This window comes from Amblyraja radiata, chromosome 2, assembly GCF_010909765.2.
Source record: "Amblyraja radiata isolate CabotCenter1 chromosome 2, sAmbRad1.1.pri, whole genome shotgun sequence".
Lineage (NCBI taxonomy): Eukaryota > Metazoa > Chordata > Chondrichthyes > Rajiformes > Rajidae > Amblyraja > Amblyraja radiata.
In genome coordinates this window covers 51043478-51062736 of record NC_045957.1, presented here as the reverse complement: position 1 = coordinate 51062736, position 19259 = coordinate 51043478, and the positions used below count along the sequence as shown (strand labels likewise).

The following is a 19259-nucleotide window of genomic DNA, read 5'->3' as shown; positions in this document are numbered from 1 at the left end:
AAGCCAGTTATAAGGACCTGCACTATACAAAATTCCTCACAATGAGCCCTTTTAAATCTTCATCTCTGCTTCTGGCCAAAAACCTCTGGTGAGAAAACATTCCTAAACTGTGAATTATATATTCTTGAACAATGTGAAACAATCACAAATTGTGTAGTGCAGTGATTCCAGATACCACATAACAACTTATTTCACACTGTATATATCTTGGGCATTTCACAAATAGGGTTGACTAAATTGCAAGTGTAACTACAATTTTACATCTATTTATTACTCCATTGTTTCAAGGCGAAATGCATGGTTAGCCATTTTCTAAATGCTCAATAATGAACTAAACAACATGATGACAGGAATGTTACCAACATTGATATTGATTTAATATTAGAATTTAATGTAATAGAAATATGATAACCCAGCCTTTGCACAAAAATCCTTCTACCCCGGAGTTCCCAACATACTCCACCTTGGAAGCGGCAGAAGATGAAAGGGAAGGAAGCCCCGTGGTGAGCAAGTGCTTTGTGTCATTGGCAGTGGCCTGAAGAAAGCACTGTCGCCAGGAGTTACAACGTGACCCGCAACAACAGCCAAGTGAACCGGTGAACAAGGGCTCGCTGTTGCAGACCAATAGCACAATGGCATCAGCGCCTAGTTTTAAGGGGATACAATACAAAGTGCTAGAGTAATTCAGCAGACTGAATCTGTCTAAAGAAGGGTCCTAACATCATCCATCCATGCTCTCTGGAGATGCTGCCTGACCCACTGAGTTACTCCAGCACTTTGTGTACTTCTGTGTATTAACCATCATCTGCAGTTCTTTGTTTCAACTACAAACAATGATAATACCATATTTGATTATAACAGACAATCGGCGATAACAGACACTAGTCCCTCCTCTAAGGTCCGTTATAACAAGGATTCACTGAACGTCATAAATTTTGAAATAGAACAGATCGCATGCCTTTTCAACTCAGTAATCTGTTACATTTGAAAATCAACCTGAAGAATCAGAAGAAAAAAAAACAATTTTGCTTGACCATTTTCAAATAATGTTTGTGATTTAATTTTTTCATATACCAGTCTTGCTCGACATTAACATGATGAAATTACCATCCCACTGTAGTTATGAACTGCATTATCGAATGATGCTACAAAACCAATTCCTTAAATAGCTATACCAAGTTGCCCAAAGGAAAGGATTTTCCATACACAATGTGTCTCCTTTAAAATGGTTGCAATTGATAAACAATTTTTTTTTGCATCACCGTAAATATATACTGTAAAAGGCAAATGTTCAAGATACTTAATAAAACTATTGAAACATGATTCTATGTAGCAAGCACAGTAGAAAATGCTTAACATAAAATCAGAAGAAGACATTTGCTGATCTACTTTGCATTAATTTCTACTATTAAATTTAAAACAGATCCATACCTTAAAGGCAGATTCCAAACCAGAGCAGTCATTAAATGCTACACATAAAATGGTCCCAAGTTGCCTGTCAAAATCCACAATCTTTTCTTTAAATGCATTGTAGTCGTTTTCAAAGTCCTAACAGGCAGAACATATTATACTTCAATTGCAAAATAAGCCAAATTGAGTGAATTACATTTTTTACAAAGACCATTTCAAAATCTAATACCTGCAAAAGAATCCAAAAACTGTGCAAGAAGAGGTGACAGGAGTTTCAGGGAGTCATGGCATAATAATACAAATTATTTAACCTCAACAGTAGTAACTAGTTCTTGCATATATCACTTACAATACCACTGTCTCTTCTAAAACTTGTTCCTGACATAGTAATGTTTTTTAAAGCTGACACCAATCCTTTCAAATTATTTACTAACACCAGAAAACTTGTTTATCCTCCAATTTTTTTATGCTAAACAGCTTAATTTAAATATCACTGAGCCTTAATTTCACTGTTATCAAAACTTCTGAAGATTTCTTCTTTTTGAACCATAAAGTAACAACTGTGGATATAAATTGCTAAAAATATCTAATCAAAAGTTTAAAAGTTATTAAATGTAAGCCTTGTCAAAAGATGAGAAAGTTAAAATGTCCTGTTAAATCATCACCACTATTAAGAGACAATCAGATAAGAAAATATAGACTTGAGTTGTCTTCTGCAATCCAAAGGAAATTAAGCTTTAAATTTACAAATTATCTATAAAAGAGTAAAATGTACAAACGTTGATGTACATTAAATTAAATAATGTTCATATTGTTTGCCATGATCATATTGAATGGCGGTGCAGGCTCGAAGGACCGAATGGCCTACTCCTGCACCTAATTTCTATGTTTCTATGTTTCTATAACTGCAACAGGATAAAGTTTAAAGAGCAAATCTACTAGAATTTTCAGAGAACAGTAACATTTATTGTTCAATTAAGACCTTTCAGTAAAATTAATTTCTACAAGTTCTTCTCTTAGTCAAGAGTCAGTAAAAACATTAATAACACCAAAAACAGGCGCTTTGGCTCAACACGTCCAAGCCGACCCAGATGCCGACCTAAAATATTCCCATTTGCCTGCTTGGCCCATATCTCTGTAAATGTTTATTAAGCAATGTACATTTACAAATTTACAATTAAGATCTAGTCTAAGATTTCCCTATAAGCAGGAGTAATTCTTGCAAGCATTTTTATTATTTTAAGATCTTAATCAAATCAACCCCGAGCCTTTTCTATTTCAAAACTATAATGCAAATTAACTAATTCTTCCATTATCGCCAGACTTCCACACCTTTGAAGTTACAAAGATCAATATATCCTTCATAATGTAGGTTCAAAAATAAATATAATACTTAAAATGAGGCACGGTCCGCATTCTATGTAAAACAGAAAACAGTGCCAACACTCAGCAATTCAGAAAACATCTGTGAAAAGAGTTAAAGTTTCTGATCAATGAATTGAACATTATAAAGTTCCCACGTCTGCTTTACTTCAGATTGGCCAATGTAGGCATTTATATTAACTCTATATAAACACGTTTTATGTTTTTCTGCAATTATCCCAGCTTGCTTTATGTAATTACAACAACCATCTATGTCTCCTGTAACTAGACTATTAAATTCAATAGTCTTACAGTATTTACCCTCTCAAATAAGTCTTTTATACATGAACAAACGGTTATTGGGTTATCAAAATAAAGGTGGGTCAGATGTTTAAGTTGTGGTACTTCAAGACTAGAGGATGCTGTCAGCATCACTATACATTTTAAAGGCAATACAGCAAGTAAAGGTGATCAAAATAGATAAAGAACAGAGCATACAAATCACTACCGAGCTGGATGCACTTTGGATGTCCCCTGAGCTTTAAGCCAATGCTGGCTGCCATAAAGTAGACAAAGCAATTGACTTAAATGAAATGTTAGTACATCATTCACTTATTTTTTATTATTTCAAGTAATTTCGCCTTTTTGTTTTTAAAGTTTTTAATACCTTTTCTGTGTTTTTTCAGCCCACGTGAACAATTTTTAATGTTTTTTTGACAATCACAGATTTTTAAAAACAGTTCAACATCTGAAAGCAGCAAGCTGTCAAAGACCCTACATTCCAGAAGTGAGGGTATAGAATTTGCAGCTCAACCCCTAGTCACCATTCTTGGACCACCCAGCTTTGAGACAGCTGTTAAATATGGAGGACGTCCATCACAGATTAGTTTTTATTTCTATTCCTAACTGCCCTCATTTATGGAGACACAGATACCACAGATGGGTGAAAGGAAATAGACAGTCAGGATCATTTTAATGCAACATCCTCCCGTTGAAAGATTGGTGCACCATCATGGCTAACCCTGACCTTCTTATCCATGCTGACTTGAACAATCTGCCCAACATGCGCCTGAAGCCCTGCAAACACTTCTGGTCTTCCGTTAAATTCCTGGAAGACTTTCACTCCAAGGCAGAGTGGTGCAGACCCTGGAAAGATGCCAACACCAACAACGGAGAAGTCATCACAGACCCTACAGTGAAACCACCAGTGTTTTACCTCCATCGCAAGGAATGGCTAACCCTGAACAGAATCCGCACCCTCCATGCGTGAACGGCCCATCACCTGCATAAGTGGGGGGGATGACAAACAGCCCTGCTTGTGATTGCGGGCATATAGTCCAGACCATCCCACACATCGTGAATGACTGCCCACTGAGGCTTTTCTCTGGGGGCATCAAAGCCATCCACCTAGTAACATGCTGTTCTGGCCTGAATGTCTACCCTTGGCCTTCAACTTTAGGCTGTGCACGCCATACGCAAGAAGAGAATTCTACTACAGATGCTGCCTGATCAACTGAGCCCAGCTCCTCCAGCAGTTTGTTTCTTTGCTGGAGATTCATTAATACCAGGGATGGAAGCTCAGTCTCCCAAACTGTTTCAAAAGCTGAAAGATGAATAACAAGGTCATGGATTTAATGCCAATTAAAATGACAAACATGGTTAAAGCAAAACAAATTGTAGTTAATTAATAATAACAATGAAAATAGAATTAAATAAATACATGAAATGTACATTTTATGGGTTATGAGGAAGAATATTAGATGATTCCATGGGAACATGACATAGGTATGATGAACCACTTAACTTCTGCGTGTTAAATTACTCAAAACAGCAATTTCATCAATTTTTCTGTTTGTCTGTTCAAGTGTCAAGAGGGTGTTATTGTCATATGTCCCAGATTGAACAAAATACATGTACACACAGGTACCTACGTACACCTTATAAACAAACAATAATAGTGCAAAAAGACAAAACGAATGCCCCCAAGTCTATGTAGTTCAGAGCTTATTGGAGGTTACAGTGTTTAATAGCCTGATGGCTGAAGGGAAGAAGCTGTTCCTGAACCTGGATGTTACAGTTTTCAGGTTCCTGTACCTTCTTCCCGATGGCAGGAGTAAAATATGTGGCTAGGATGGTGTGTGTCGCTGATGATGCCGACAGCCTTTATGAGGCAGGGACTTCTGTACATACCTTCAATGGTGGGGAGGTCAGATATACATCTTCAGCACAAACCTATAAATCCTTATTGAACATCATATTCACATTAATGAACTCATGAGAAAATGTCCACTGCAGTTGCATGAGGGTTAGCTGCAAACCTCTGATCTGAACATTCTAAAGTTCTACCTCTTTCCCTTAACCCAACTGCAACTCATTAAAACAAAGACTCAAAATGAGAGGCTGATTGTTTAGACTGAACATTGCTTCTGAGTAACTAGGATACGAAGCAGCAAATCCAAGAATGAGCACCTACATATTCATGAATTAAGAAAACTTAACTGATTTTAGAGTTATTTATGCCTGATTTATATATGCACTGCAAGGTCAAAACTACAATATTCTCAGATGGAAAATATCCAATGTGCTCCTGCAAACAGGGTTCAGGACATTCAATAACATTAGGAATTGCAGACAACAAATCTCAGGAAGCAAATATGCCTGAGCTTTTTGCAACTTAACAGATGTGACAAGTTTTATTTGTTCGTACTGGAACTATTACTGACTTCATCTCAAGTGTTCAAAATGGTGAAGAGTTTTGAGAAAGAAAAAAGGGAGAAATTGCTTCCTTTGGTCGTAGAATTAATAGCAGATTTAGGGCAACTGGAAAAAGAAACAGGCAATATCGGTCGATATATTTCATTTGAAACAAGGAACTGCAGATGCTGGTTTACAAAAAAAGACAAAACCTTGGCTCCTGACCCGAAACATCACCGCTCCACGTTAAGGATCCTGACCTGAAATGTCACCTAACCATGTTTTCCAGAGAGGCTGCCTTACCCGCTGAGTTACTCCAGCACTATGTTTCCTCTTCTACTGCATCCGGTATTCCCAATGTGTCCGTTAAGTCGGCAAGACCAAGTGTAGTTTCACCTATCACGTGCTCGGTCAGCCAAGACCTACTGGATCTCCTGGTTGCTAACCATTTTAACTCCTCTTCCCATTCCCATACTGATCTTACTGTCCAGGGCATTCTCCATTGCGAGAGTGAAGCCACACACAAACTGGAGGAACAGCACCTCATATTCCACTTGGGCAGTTTACAACCCAACAGTATGAAAATTGAATTCTCCACTTTTAGGTAACTAACCAATCATCCACCATGCCCCACCTGGACTGTCACCCATTTCTCCTCGCCCCCTCCCCTTCCACCCACATTCTTTCCTCTGGTTTCACCTTTGCAATTCCATCCTTATTTCACACCTTTTTTCTTTTCATCTCCGGTCTTTCTCCAAACTATTTGTCTGTCAAAAAATACCCTTTACCTTTATCCACATTCATTTGCCAGACTGTCCTGTCCATCACCTCTTCCAGCTTTCATCCCCTTCACCCCCACCACAATCAACCTGAAGAAGGGTCCCAACCCAACAGGGCAACCTATCCATGTTCTCCAGAGATGCTGCCTGCCCCGCTGTTTTACAAACTAGTAAATTCTTATTATTGACAGATTAAGTGTTATGATATTGGTTTTTTCCTAGTTGAAGTATCGAGACTAGATTTTGATGAGAAAATTAATGAAGTAAGAATAACATAAAACTGTTGCAGACTGAAGATATCTGAAGGAAATTTGTAGTTTAGAGATACAGCATGGAAACAGGCCTTTTGACCCACAGAGTCCTCGCTGACCAATGATCACCTGTACACTAGTTCTATCCTACACACTAAGGACAATTTACTGAAGCCATTTAACCTGCATATTTTTGGAATGTGGCTGGAAACCGGAGAAAACCCATGCAGTCACAGGGAGAACGCACAAACTCCGTACAGACAGCATCTATGGTCAGGATCGAACCCGGGTTTCTGGCGCTGTAAGGCAATGACTTTACCACTGTGCCATTCTGTCACCAACAAAAAGGTTCAACAAAAGAGTGCAAGTTGTTACTTTTCCTTTGAGGAATAGTGGAGCTTCCAACCTAGGGAGGTCCCATGCTTGCAGTCAATTGGCTCTTTGATAATCTGGTGATTTTCACTAAGAGAATCCTGACTCCTCTGGCTGGAGAAGCCAAGAGAATCTTCCCAGTTGCCAGCTATGGTTGATGTCAGCATGGCCCTTCACCTGTGAACACTCTGTAGGCTAGGCTAGGAATATTTAAAAAAATGCCATGATTGTGGAGACCTTGAAAGCTTCATTAATGACCTCACATCACAACTCTTGTACAGATGGTGATGATTTGAGGCCAGTTTAAGAAAGATAACATTATGGATTAGGTGGCGGTAAATTCAGCAGTCACTGTTATCTATCATAAAGGTTTAGTTTTGTTTAGAGATACAGCACGTAAACAGGCCCTTTGGCCCATCGAGTTCGTGCCGACCAGCAATCTCCACACATTAATACTATCCTACACATACAAGGGACAAATTACAATGATACCAAGCCAATTAACCTACAAACCTGTACGTCTTTGGATTGTGGGTGAAAACCGAGCTCCCAGAGAAAATCCATGCAGGTCACGGGGAGAACGTACAAACTCCGTACAGACAAGCACCTGTAGTCAGGATCGAACCTGGGTCTCTGGCGCTGTAAGGCAGCAAATCTACCGCTGTGTCACCATGTTGCCCTGGTGAAGGCAATGCAGAGAGCTTTATATCCCTCCCTTAAAATTATGACAAGACTACACACCAAACATTTTGGCAGGAGAAATAATCTGTTGGAGTTGGCCTTTCCTATTTCTTGCATGCCAATTACTCCTTGCCAGAAGGCTGCAACTCACCCCATGCTGTTATTGAAATCTCCCAGAAGGATCAGTTTATTTCCCTTCAGGATGTAGAACAAATGTTAAGGCTGAAGCAGAAGATCTACAAGAGTTCAATAAGGATACTCCTGGGCATCCTCTTCATAAAAGCATGATGATTTTTCTGAGGAATTAACTTATCTTTCCCTATGAAGTGCATTCAGAAAGTATTCAGACCCCTTCACTTTTTTCACATTTTGTTACGTTACAGCCTTATTTTAAAATGGCTCAATACCCCAGAATGAAGTGGAAACAGGTTTTTAGAAATGTTTGCAAAGTAATTAAAAATAAATAACTGAAATATCACATTTATACAAGTATTCAGACCCTTTGCTATGACACTCAAAATTGAGCTTACGTTCATCCTGTTTCCATTGTTTATCCTTGAGATGTTTCTACAACTTGATTAGAGTCCACCAGTAGTAAATTAAATTGATTGGACATGATTTGGAAAGGCACACACTTGTCCATATAAAATCCCACAGCAAAAACCAAGCAATGAAGACGAAGGAATTGTCCGTAGACCTCCGAGGCAGGATTGTGTCGAGACACAGATCTGGGGAAGGGTATAAAACAATTTCTGCAGCATTGCAGGTCCCGAAGAGCACAGTGGCCTCCGTTATTCTTAAATGGAAGAACTTTGGAACCACCAGGACTCCTCATAGAGCTGGCTGCCCGGCCAAACTGAGCAATCGGGGGAGAAGGGCCCTTGTCAGGGAGGTGACCAAGAACCCGATGGTCACTGACAGAGCTCCAGAGTTCCTCTGCGGAGAGGGGAGAACCTTCCAGAAGGACAACTATATCTGCAGAACTTTACCAATCAGACCTTTATGGTAGAGCGGCCAGACAGAAGCCACTCCTCAGTAAAAGGCACATGACAGCCCGCTTGGAGTTTGCCAAAAGGCATGAGAAACATGATTCTCTGGTCTGGTGAAACCAAGATTGAACTCTTTGGTCTGAATGCCAAGCGTCACGTCTGGAGGAAACCAGGCACCACTCATCACCTGGCCAATACCATACCTATGGTGGTGGCAGTATCATGCTGTGAGGATGTTTTTCGGTGGCAGGAACTGGGAGACTAATCAGGATCGAGGGAAAGATGAACGGAGCAAAGTACAGAGAGATCCTTGATGAAAACCTGCTCCAGAGCGTTCTGGACCTCAGATTGGTGTGGAGGTTCACCTTCCAACAGGACAATGACCCTAAGCACACAGCCAAGACAATGCAGGAGTGACTTTGTGACAAGTCTGTGAATGTTTTTGAGTGGTCCAGCCAGAGCCCAGACTTGAACCCGATTAAACATTTCTGGAGGGACCTGACAATAGCTGTGCATCGACGCTCCCCATCCAACCTGGCAGAGCTTGAGAGGATCTGCAGAGAAGAATGGGAGAAATTACCCAAATACAGGTGTGCCAAGCTTGTAGGGTCATACCCAAGAAGACGATGCTGTAATCGCTGCCAAAGGTGCCTCAACAAAGTACTGAGTAAAGGGTCAGAATACCTATGTAAATGTGATATTTCAGTTATTTATTTTAATTACTTTGCAAAAATTTCTAAACACCCGTTTTCGCTTTTTTATTATGGGGTATTGTGTGTGGATTGATGATTAAAAAAATGAATTTAATCCATTTTAGAATAAGGCAGTAAAATAACAAAATGTGGATAAAGTGAAGGGGTCTGAATACTTTCTGAATGCACTGTAGTCGTAGGCCCCATGATTGACCATGGGTGATGCATCCTGGTCAGATGCAAGCCTGGGCGATGTCATATGGAGGACAGGCTGTTGCCCATGCAGCACGTCCCCCTTCTCCACATCGCTGATCAATCCAAAGGAACAGCAGTGCCGTTACAGTTTGGCACCAGCGCCGTTGCAGGAGCTGCCAGAGCGAGGTTGTAGATAACGACGAACTGCCTTAGGGCTCCAACTCCGGATTTTCCTGAGGTTTACTCCTGGAGCCTTTTCCATGATTGGATATGGCCACAAGGCAGTGGAAGTTTCAAGTTTTCCCTCTCCTAGATGGACTGCCATCCCAGGCTGACGAGCCCCATCTGCCCGTATGCGTTGTATATATTCACTTGTACTGTATATACTCAAATACTGATTTTTGTTTTCTCATTTACAGTGTACGATGTTTACATATTCTGTTGTGCTGCTGGAAGAAAGAATTGAATTGTTCTACCTGGGACATATGACAATAAAACATTCTTGACTTGACTCAAAGGTGACAGATCCGCATAATATCAAAGAAAATTCATCAACTTTTGAGTTTATAGTTATATTTCACCCAACACTGACCAAGGAAAAGGACAAGGAATTTGCATTACCATGCAATTGTAATCCAAAGGATCATACGTGCTTTCCTTAAAAACCTTACAGCATTCCAAGAAATCGTGGTTCATTTCAGATATTTGTCCACTTAGCATTTTCCCCTTCATACCACCAAACTCCAGCTTCTCTAATTTTTGGAATTCCTGCATAGTAACAAACAAATCCTGCAACAAAGAGAGACAGCTTTACTAATATTTCACATTGAACGGATAATGGAAGTTCATTAACAATGAGTATGTACATATATATATATATATAATTTATCAGATTGTAAAAAATACCTTTTTGCAAAAGTAAACTTTACATATTAAATGAGATTGAATATTTCGCTGGCTTAAATTGTTCTTGATAGAATGCTGCTACAACTGACATGATCTAAAATATATTGTGAAAAATTTGTGAAAACACGGTTGACGGAGCCAGCCCCTGGGTCGACGAGGGGGGAAGGGGGGAGATACTTTGTAACTTTGTAAGCGCCCTCTATGTGGCGACTATTTGCATACCTTGGGTATGCAAGCAAAGAATTTCACTGTGACTTGTCATGTGACAAAGTATTCATTCATCCTTCCATCTCTACTGCTACATCTGCCCACAGCAATACTCTCACTCACCTGAAGATTGAGCTTGTTGACATTTATAACCCTGATATTGATTCAAATAATTATGAATTAACCAGAAAAGCCACACACACTTTTCAAAAATTAAACAAAAAAAATTGGCCCAGACTTCATTGTCAAATTATTATCTACCTGCTCAAACATATTTATTACAACAATCCTTTTGGTGCAGTTTAGTCTGCAGCTGAATTGTTTCATCAACCATCTTTGGAAAATCAACCACATCAGAAACATAAATTGGGAGAGGTGTGGATACTGCTGTGTGCTGTCAAGAAAAGCACTCTTCATGGGACTTTGCATTGTTCGACATCGCCTCAGGTATTTCCTGGGAAATGTCAGACAAAAACAAAGAGGCTGAGGAACAGGAAGTGGGATGAAGTGATCCAATGAGAGAGGGAAGAGGTTGGTGTGGTGACTGGTTGGCTAGTAAAATGATAGGAGGTGGTTCAATGAAAGACCCAATGCTGCAATAGATCTGGATGAAGCATTTTGATAATTTGCAGGAGGAACTCAGGTCAAGGGACATCTGTGGGGATGGGGTTGGGGAAGAGGTTGTCAACATTTCAGGATGACAGAATTTAATTTTCAAGGACATGTTTTTTTTTTAAAGGAATCGAGAAACATCATGGTTACTATTAGTTCCAGATTTATTAAATCATTTTAAAGTACCCATCAGCTCTTCTTACCCAAGGATGGATATACCTTTGAAAGATAAAGTGCAGTAAAGGTTCTCCAAATTGATTCTTTGGATGGTGGGGTCTTACTTTAGACTTTAGAGATACAGCGTTAGAACAGGCCCTTCGGCCCACCAAGCCCACGACGACCGGTGATCAACCATACACTAACAGTACTCTACGCATTCGGGACAATTTACAAAAGCCAATGAATCTACAAACCTGGACGTCTTTTGAGTGTGGGAAGAAACTAGAGCACCAGAAAAAACCCACATGGTCACAGGGAGAACTTGCAAACGCCATACAGACAAGCACAAAATTCAAACTGGCCTGCTGCTATCCACCATGTGATCTTATTTCAGATGACATAGTTTTAGTTTTGATGTCAAGTTGGGTTACAAAGCGAAATATTCTGAATACATTCTGAACATTTTTTTTTTAAGTGATCATTGGAATGAGCTAGTAGAGCGATAGATATACACAGGTAACCCCCAATCTAAAAGAGGACACTGACAAATTATAAATCAAAACAAAGCCAACATAAAATATGAAAATGATGCAAAGCAGTTGTACAAATAAAAAAGACCTATGTAGATGGATGTAACGTTTAACAATCCACTCTGGTATTTTTCTCTTTGCTGTTTTAGTTTTATTAGTACTAACACAGCTTCTGAGGTACAGTGAAAAGCTTTGTTTTGCATGCTTTCCAAATAGATATGGTAAAACTATACAATCAAGTCAAACTCAAGTACAATAGAGAGAGCAAAGTGTACAGGTACAGAGTGCAAAATAGAGTTCTTAGTATTGTAGTGCATCAGTTCTATTGACAAAGTCCAATGTCCACAATGTGGTAGAGGTAAATCGATCAGTACCTAACTAATAGAAGGACTAGTCAGAGCATGATAACATAGGGAAAGCAACTGCTTCTGAGTCTGGTGATGTGCACATTCAAGCTTCTGCACCTTCAGCAAGACGGGAGCAGAGAGAAGGAGGAATGACCGGGGTGGAATAAGTTGATTATGTTGGCTGCTTTACGAAGACAACATGAGTGTAGATGGAGTCAATGGTGGGAAGTCCTGTGCAATGGACTGGGCTACGTTTACAACTCTCTGCTATTTCTTTCAATCTTGGGAAACACTGTTCCCACACTAATTGAATTGAATTGAATTGAATCCTTTATTTGTCATTCAGACCTTTCGGTCTGAACGAAATGTTGTTGCCTGCAGCCATACATGTAATAATAACAACACACAATAAACACAAATTAACATCCACCACAGTGAGTTCACCAAGCACCTCCTCACTGTGATGAAGGCAAAGGTCTTAGAGTTACTGTCTCTTCCCTCCTCTTCTCCCTCTGCGCTGAGGCGATTCCCCACCGGGCGATGGTAAGTCAGTCCCGCGGTTCAAGCTCCGTGGCCTGGGGGTGGTCGAAGCTGCCGCCCTTCAGTCCAGCGGACGCAGCTGTTGACACGGGAGCTCCGGAAAACAGGCACCAGCCTGTGACCTGCGAGCTCCCGACGATGTCGTCCACTGGCCCACGGCCAAGCCCCGGATTCAGGTCGCCGCCGCCATAACGCCGCCTCAGCCACCGGAGTACCGTCTCCGCCCCGCACCGGGCCGCCCACACGAGAGCTTCTCAGCCTCGCACCGCGCCGCCCAAACGGGAGCGCATTCCAGCCGAGAGCCAGGCCGCCCACACGGGAGCGCCTTCCAGCCGGTAGCCGGGCCGCCCACACAGGAGTGTCTCAGCCCCGCGCCGCGCCGCTGCCCGAACGTTGCCGCAGCTCGAAGACGGCCAGCCTCGCGTTGGTAAGTCCTGGCTGGCTCTACTTCCGGAGCCTCGAGGTCGGTCGCAGGTTGGAGGCCGCCAGCTCCGCCATTAGGCCTCAGCTCAGGCGGGGGAAGAGAAGGGGGATACGACAAAAAAGTCGCACTCCCACGAAGGGAGAGACAGAAAGCCCTGTTTCAGCCCCCCCACACACATAACACCACCTAATAACCAAAAGTTTAACTGAACTAGACAAAAAAAACAACACAAAAAAAGTGAAAACAGACAGACTGCAGGCTGTAATGCAACCTGATAGTATGCATCTGTACAACTTAGTAAGAATCATTGGAGGCATGCCAAAATCAGGAAGACGGGGTGTTGGTGTGCCTTCTTAGTTAGTCCATGACAGATCATTGGTAATATTAATAGAACTTGGTATTAAGGAACTTTGTATTAATCCCAACCATTTCCACTTCAGCAGCACTGATGCTGGTGGGGACATGTACTCCACCATGCTCCATGAAGTCAATAACTAGCTCCTTCATCTTGCTGACATTGAGGAAGAGGTTATTGTCCTGGATACCAGTTGTACTTGTGTAATGGCTTGACTGTACTCATATATAGTATGATTTGACTAGGTTTCACAGTATCTCAGAACATGTGACAATAATAAACCAGCCTGAGATTGATTCACCATTACACACTCCCAACTCATGATATATCATCGAAGCTTATTCTTAATAACCAGTTGCTGCATATATATATATATATATGTTTACCTCAAGTTGTAACAGGCGATTATAAAACCTGTCAAACTGTGTGAAAACCATTGATAGTGGGAAATCCCAGTGTCTGTAATCATCCAAGTTTGTGTAATAGGTTACCAGCTTTTCTTTGTGTTTCAAGAAACATTCTTTAAAAGCCCTAAAATTTTTCACACATATTTGAATATTTTCCCAAGACTCTTCAATCTCATTTTTCAATAGGTCCTCTGGTGACAAAAAAACTATGGCCTAGAAAGAAGCACATTTACAATGGAAGTTAGTTTGAAACAAGAATACCTATCTCAAAAATAGTATTTTCTGATACACCATAATGTAATAATGAAGTAGCACTACATCTTTACATTTAGTGGTAAAATGTTTTCTGTTAATTGCATTTTGGAGTGAACTTATTATGAAGATTGTATTTAAAATGTATACAATATACTTGATTTAAAGTAAACTTTTCCATCAATCTCTCAACCCTTTCAAATAATTAAATGAAAATTAATACTATATTTGTAGATTTCTTAAATATCTTTCCGTTGTATGTATAAAAGGTTGGTGGCTATCTAGCTATATAGGATTAAAAAAGGACAAATTGCTGGAATAACCCGACGTCAGGCAGCATCTCTGGAGAACATGAATATGTCCCAGATCCATGTTGTGTAGAGATGCTGTCTGACCTGCTGAGTTATTCCAGCGCTCTTGTGTCTTTTTTAGTAAACCAGCATCTGAAGTTCCTTATTTCTATAGTATAGGATAACTAAATAACCTGTGATTTAATGTTGCACTACATTTCTAAGGAATTTATTAACACAAAGATTAAACTCAAATGCAGTGAATACATGGGTCACGCTGCCAGACTACAAGTCCCCTATCATTATGTAAAATGAAACAAAAGGTTCTACTCATTGGAAATGATTTTCATTCTGGAGAATGCTAATAATTCAATGTGTATAGTCATACCACGAGAATAAAACAAAACAGACAGACGTTGGATTCATGCCAGCAGTAATACTATACCAACACAACAAGACCTACATTTGTTGGAGGTTTGAAAATTAAATCAATTCATTGAATTGTGTTCATCGATGTACCAATTTTAAATTAAGCCTCAGCAGAAGCAAGCAATTCAAGAGAGTTCCAATGTCAATTAGAGAGAATAAATAGATGTTGTATCCTTTATCCAGCCAGTGGAATTGACGGATTGCAGTGAATTTTCAGAGAGAACATCTTTGGTATCTTTGAGACGTTTGTGTTTAGATTATGTCTCGGTAGCATAGAGGAGGGCATGGAATGCTATTGCTTGATAGACCGTGAGTTCAGTTGTCTGCTTCATTGAAAACTATGGTGATATTTACCATCAATGTCTTACCTTCCATGTGAGATGGCTCAAGATATGGAAAACAATTCATTTTTTCAAGGGAGTCATTATGGGCATTTATTGTGGGAGAAAACAGCAGATGCAGGTTGGTACGGGAAAATAGCATTCTTTTAGATACGGCTCTGTATAATGTTTAAATAAGCTTAGAAGTGTGAAAAAGGTTGTTTTAAACGTCATCCAGATGAGAAGCACATATACTTTTAATTCATCATTAAAAATAATGTCGAACCCAAGAGTAATGCAAACATTTTCCGAGTCGAAAACTCCACAAATGCATTGCTTGATCATAACTTTAACCAGGTTTTGATTGCAGATAATTGACCAGAAATGTAAACTCTCTATCTCTTTCCAAATATGCTGTCTTACCCGTTTACCTGTTCAATATTTCCAATACTTTATGTTACATATTTCCAACATCTGCAATACTTTGCCCATGTATTATTGTTTATACATAAATCAAACTGAAGGAGGAACTCAGCAGGTCAAACAGCATCAGTGAAGTTAATGAACAGATGACATTCCAGGTCCTTCCTTCAAGTCTTCCAGAGGTGTCATGACTTGAAACGTTGTCTGCATCATCATAATTTACACTGACCATTTGTAGATAAATAAACTTTAAGAACCATGATTTTGGTTACAGTTTCCATTTCTAGCATTAAATGCAAATTCATATTCAACTGCTAAAGGTTACAAAGGTAATGAATTTTGTTTTGAAAAAATGTAGCAATAAAGATATTTTTTCCATCTTAATATATATCAGTATACTGACACAATAAGGCCACTGAATACAGCAATAACAATAACTTAATCCAATAATTCGTTTAGGCACCACCACTTTGTGTTTGATGTAAATAAAACCATGATTACTCAACTGTTTTTGAAGCAAACTATTTGGCTTTTTACCATTTAATTATTTGTACCTTGATCAAATACTTCGCTGGTTTGAAGAAGCAGTGAGAACTGGATTTGAAAATCAATGACAAATCTCTACAGTGCTTTACTGACAACAGCCAGGAATCATAATCACTTGGCATGCCATAGTATATAATTTAACATGAAGCTGATGTAAAATTACCTGTTTGATTAATAAGTTGCAGAATTCCTGCAGGAGGACTATGATCCGTACAGGAAAACAATAGTGTTTGGAATGGCTCCAGATGAGACAGATGGTATGAAATAGAGCTGGAATTAATACAGGGATCTTTGAAAATTCAGTTTCTTGCAGAATTTCAATATGGTGTTGCAGTGGTCGAAGATGTAGGTCGATGTCTTGGACTTCGATCAGAGCTTTAAGAAATTATAACAGTAAAATAGTCAGTATAAAACAGATGTACTTTGAGAAAACCAAAGTTTTAAAATGTGTATTTTGTAATAAATGATTATTTTCTATGACATCCTTTATGTTCATTCAATAAATTTAATTAAAGCTTTTATTTGAAAGCGATTCATTGCCACAGACTGCTGTGGAGGCCAAGTCATTGGGTATTTTTGAGGTAGAGATTGACATACTTGATTGGTAAAGGTATCAATGGTTATGGGGAAAAAACAGGGGAATGGGATTGAGAAGGAAGGATAGATCAGCCTTGATTGAATGACAGGTAGACAAAAAAGTTGGAGAAACTCAGCGGGTGAGGCAGCATCTATGGAGTGAAGGAATAGGTGATGTTTTGGGTCGAGACCCTTCTTCAGACGAAGGGTCTCGACCTGAAACATCACATATTCTTTCGCTCCATAGATGCTGCCTCACCCGCTGAGTTTCTCCAACTTTTTTGTCTACCTTTGATTTTTCCAACATCTGCCGTTCTTTCTTAAACACGATTGAATGACAGAGTAGACTCGATGGGCCAAATGGCCTACTTCTGCTCCTGTGGCAGCAGGCCTGGTTCGCCATTGCGAGAAGATAAGACTGTACTAAGAAATTGTTTACCTTTATTGGCGCCAGAAACTTGGTGACTCTTTGTGTACTGCCTAGGTGAAGTCTGCTACATGATTGTAGTTATTGTACTTTGTAAATATTTTTGGATAGTGCAGATCCATTCACATAACGAACACATGAAAAATCATATATATACACACGAGGTTCCCTTTCTGAAATGTATTCAAATATGTATGTTGTTAACAGAATTGTCCTTGCACAAAAAAATCAGGTTTGGACACTAGGGACAAGCACTGCACCTGCTCTGCTTAGATCATCAATTATTGCAGTTAGTCAGAGGAGAGCACATTGGGCTCTGGCAAAATTATGTTTAGAGCTGCCGTGCTGTTGGAGATATTGGTCTCTTTGAAAGTTTATTTAGGTAGAAGAAGTCAGAGGAGAAAGGAGAGAAGGGCTCTAGCCTCTTAAAGTGATCTTTTAGAAGCCTCCCTCCTTCCTCCACTAGTTCCAGGGAACGATGCATTTTAACACCAAGATTATCCTAGGCAGATGAAGGGAGAGCTGTGGCCTTACGCACCTACATGTAGACATGAAACTCACTTAACCTGCAGGTCAATTTCAATGGTGGTTGATATACTACATTAATGCAGTTATAGTAAACCCTCAGTGTAACAGACCTCTTCGTAATGGATTTAGGCTATAGCGGACGGAGGTCCCACGCAGTAATTCCCACAGGCCAGCACTGCCTCCGTGGACCTTTCGACTTTCACCACTAGGCTGGGCTTCCAATGCTAACCCCGGCATGCACCGCCACCCCAGCAGCTTCCAGGCCAGACCTTCTGCCACCACTGCTGGCGCACACAGCTTCCTCAGCCACTTCCTGGCCACGCCTGCTCTGCTGCAGCAACTGCTGACCCTTACCTGCACTCTAGCCACAACCAATGACTCTGCCAATCCTCACCTCACCCCCTGCCGCCAGAAGGCTGTGGCTGTCAACTCACCTGGATTCTAGGCTCAGCTCTAGAGCGAGAGGCTGAAGAAGGGTCTCGAGCCACCTCTTATGAGACCCTTATTAAGGCAGTCTTTAAAATGGGAGTGTCATCTGGATCACCTCACGTAAGACCAGATAGCAATACTGGACAGCCATATTTAATATTTTGCACTCCACTTGTCAACTGGAAGAGCTATAATTCTCTGAAAATTCAGATTTTGCTGGGCAATTAAAAGATTTGTTGTCAATGCCATGCATCCTGCATCTTACAACGACTAGTCAGCTAGCTCGGGGGGGGGGGGGGGGGGGGGGGGGGGGGGACAGTTCACTGCCATATTTCAGCAAACAAGATGGATAGATGGATAGCTCTGTGGAACCAAAACGTAATCATTCTGCCCATGATTCTCAATCTGATCTCTTGCTGGTCATGTTGGAAAGCACGATCTGAACTGCTTCTTTGGGGCCATGAGCAGCAAAATAGAAAATGTCTTTGGTGTTGTCAAGTTATAATTACACTGCTTGTTGGAACCTCCAGAGAGGGTTTCAAGTTTATCTTGGATCAAGTTTATCTTGGGTGACGTTTCGGGTCGAGATCCAAAACGTCACCCATTCCTTCTCTCCAGAGATGCTGCCTGTCCCGCTGAGTTACTCCAGCATTTTGTGTCTACCTTCGATTTAAACCAGCATCTGCAGTTCTTTCCTACACAACTTGGAACTGGGATCAATTTCTCGTGTCTTAATTCTGGCTATTGATCAATTCTCACCAAATGTATTTCACTTCTATTTGACTCTCTGGATATGCAATGGCACCCCCCATGACATCTGCCTTGGCTACGACAGATTTAGCCAAGATGCAAAATGACTTCCAGAATTGGAAAGATTCTGTGGTCAGCTCTCCATTTAGGTGCAGCTTTGGCCTCTGTGTCAGATGGTTATGGTCTGACAGAACAAACGTTTGAGACCTCTGATATTATTTACACTTAACCCCATTTGTGGAAAATGAAGGGACCCACAGAAACCGGTGTGGGTCCCCTGCACAGTGCACATGTTTTTCCTGAGGTTAATGAAATTCTATCATACCTTTGATATTAGATTATCTTGAACTGCCAAACTCAACCTTTACATTGTTGGT

The 19259-nt window shown here is 40.4% G+C and overlaps 1 protein-coding gene across 1 annotated transcript in view; it reads right to left on the bottom strand.

Moving 5' to 3' along the window:
• The window catches only part of dnah11 (dynein axonemal heavy chain 11), a 317498-nt gene that overhangs the window by 269361 nt on the left and 28878 nt on the right, over window positions 1-19259 (bottom strand). Inside the window, exons 6-9 of the mRNA XM_033046160.1 lie at window positions 16336-16547; window positions 13892-14125; window positions 10047-10214; window positions 1432-1548 (exon numbers count right to left, since the gene is read on the bottom strand). Of these exons, the coding sequence (XP_032902051.1) occupies window positions 1432-1548; window positions 10047-10214; window positions 13892-14125; window positions 16336-16547 (731 nt within the window). The remainder of the gene's footprint in view (window positions 1-1431; window positions 1549-10046; window positions 10215-13891; window positions 14126-16335; window positions 16548-19259) is intronic.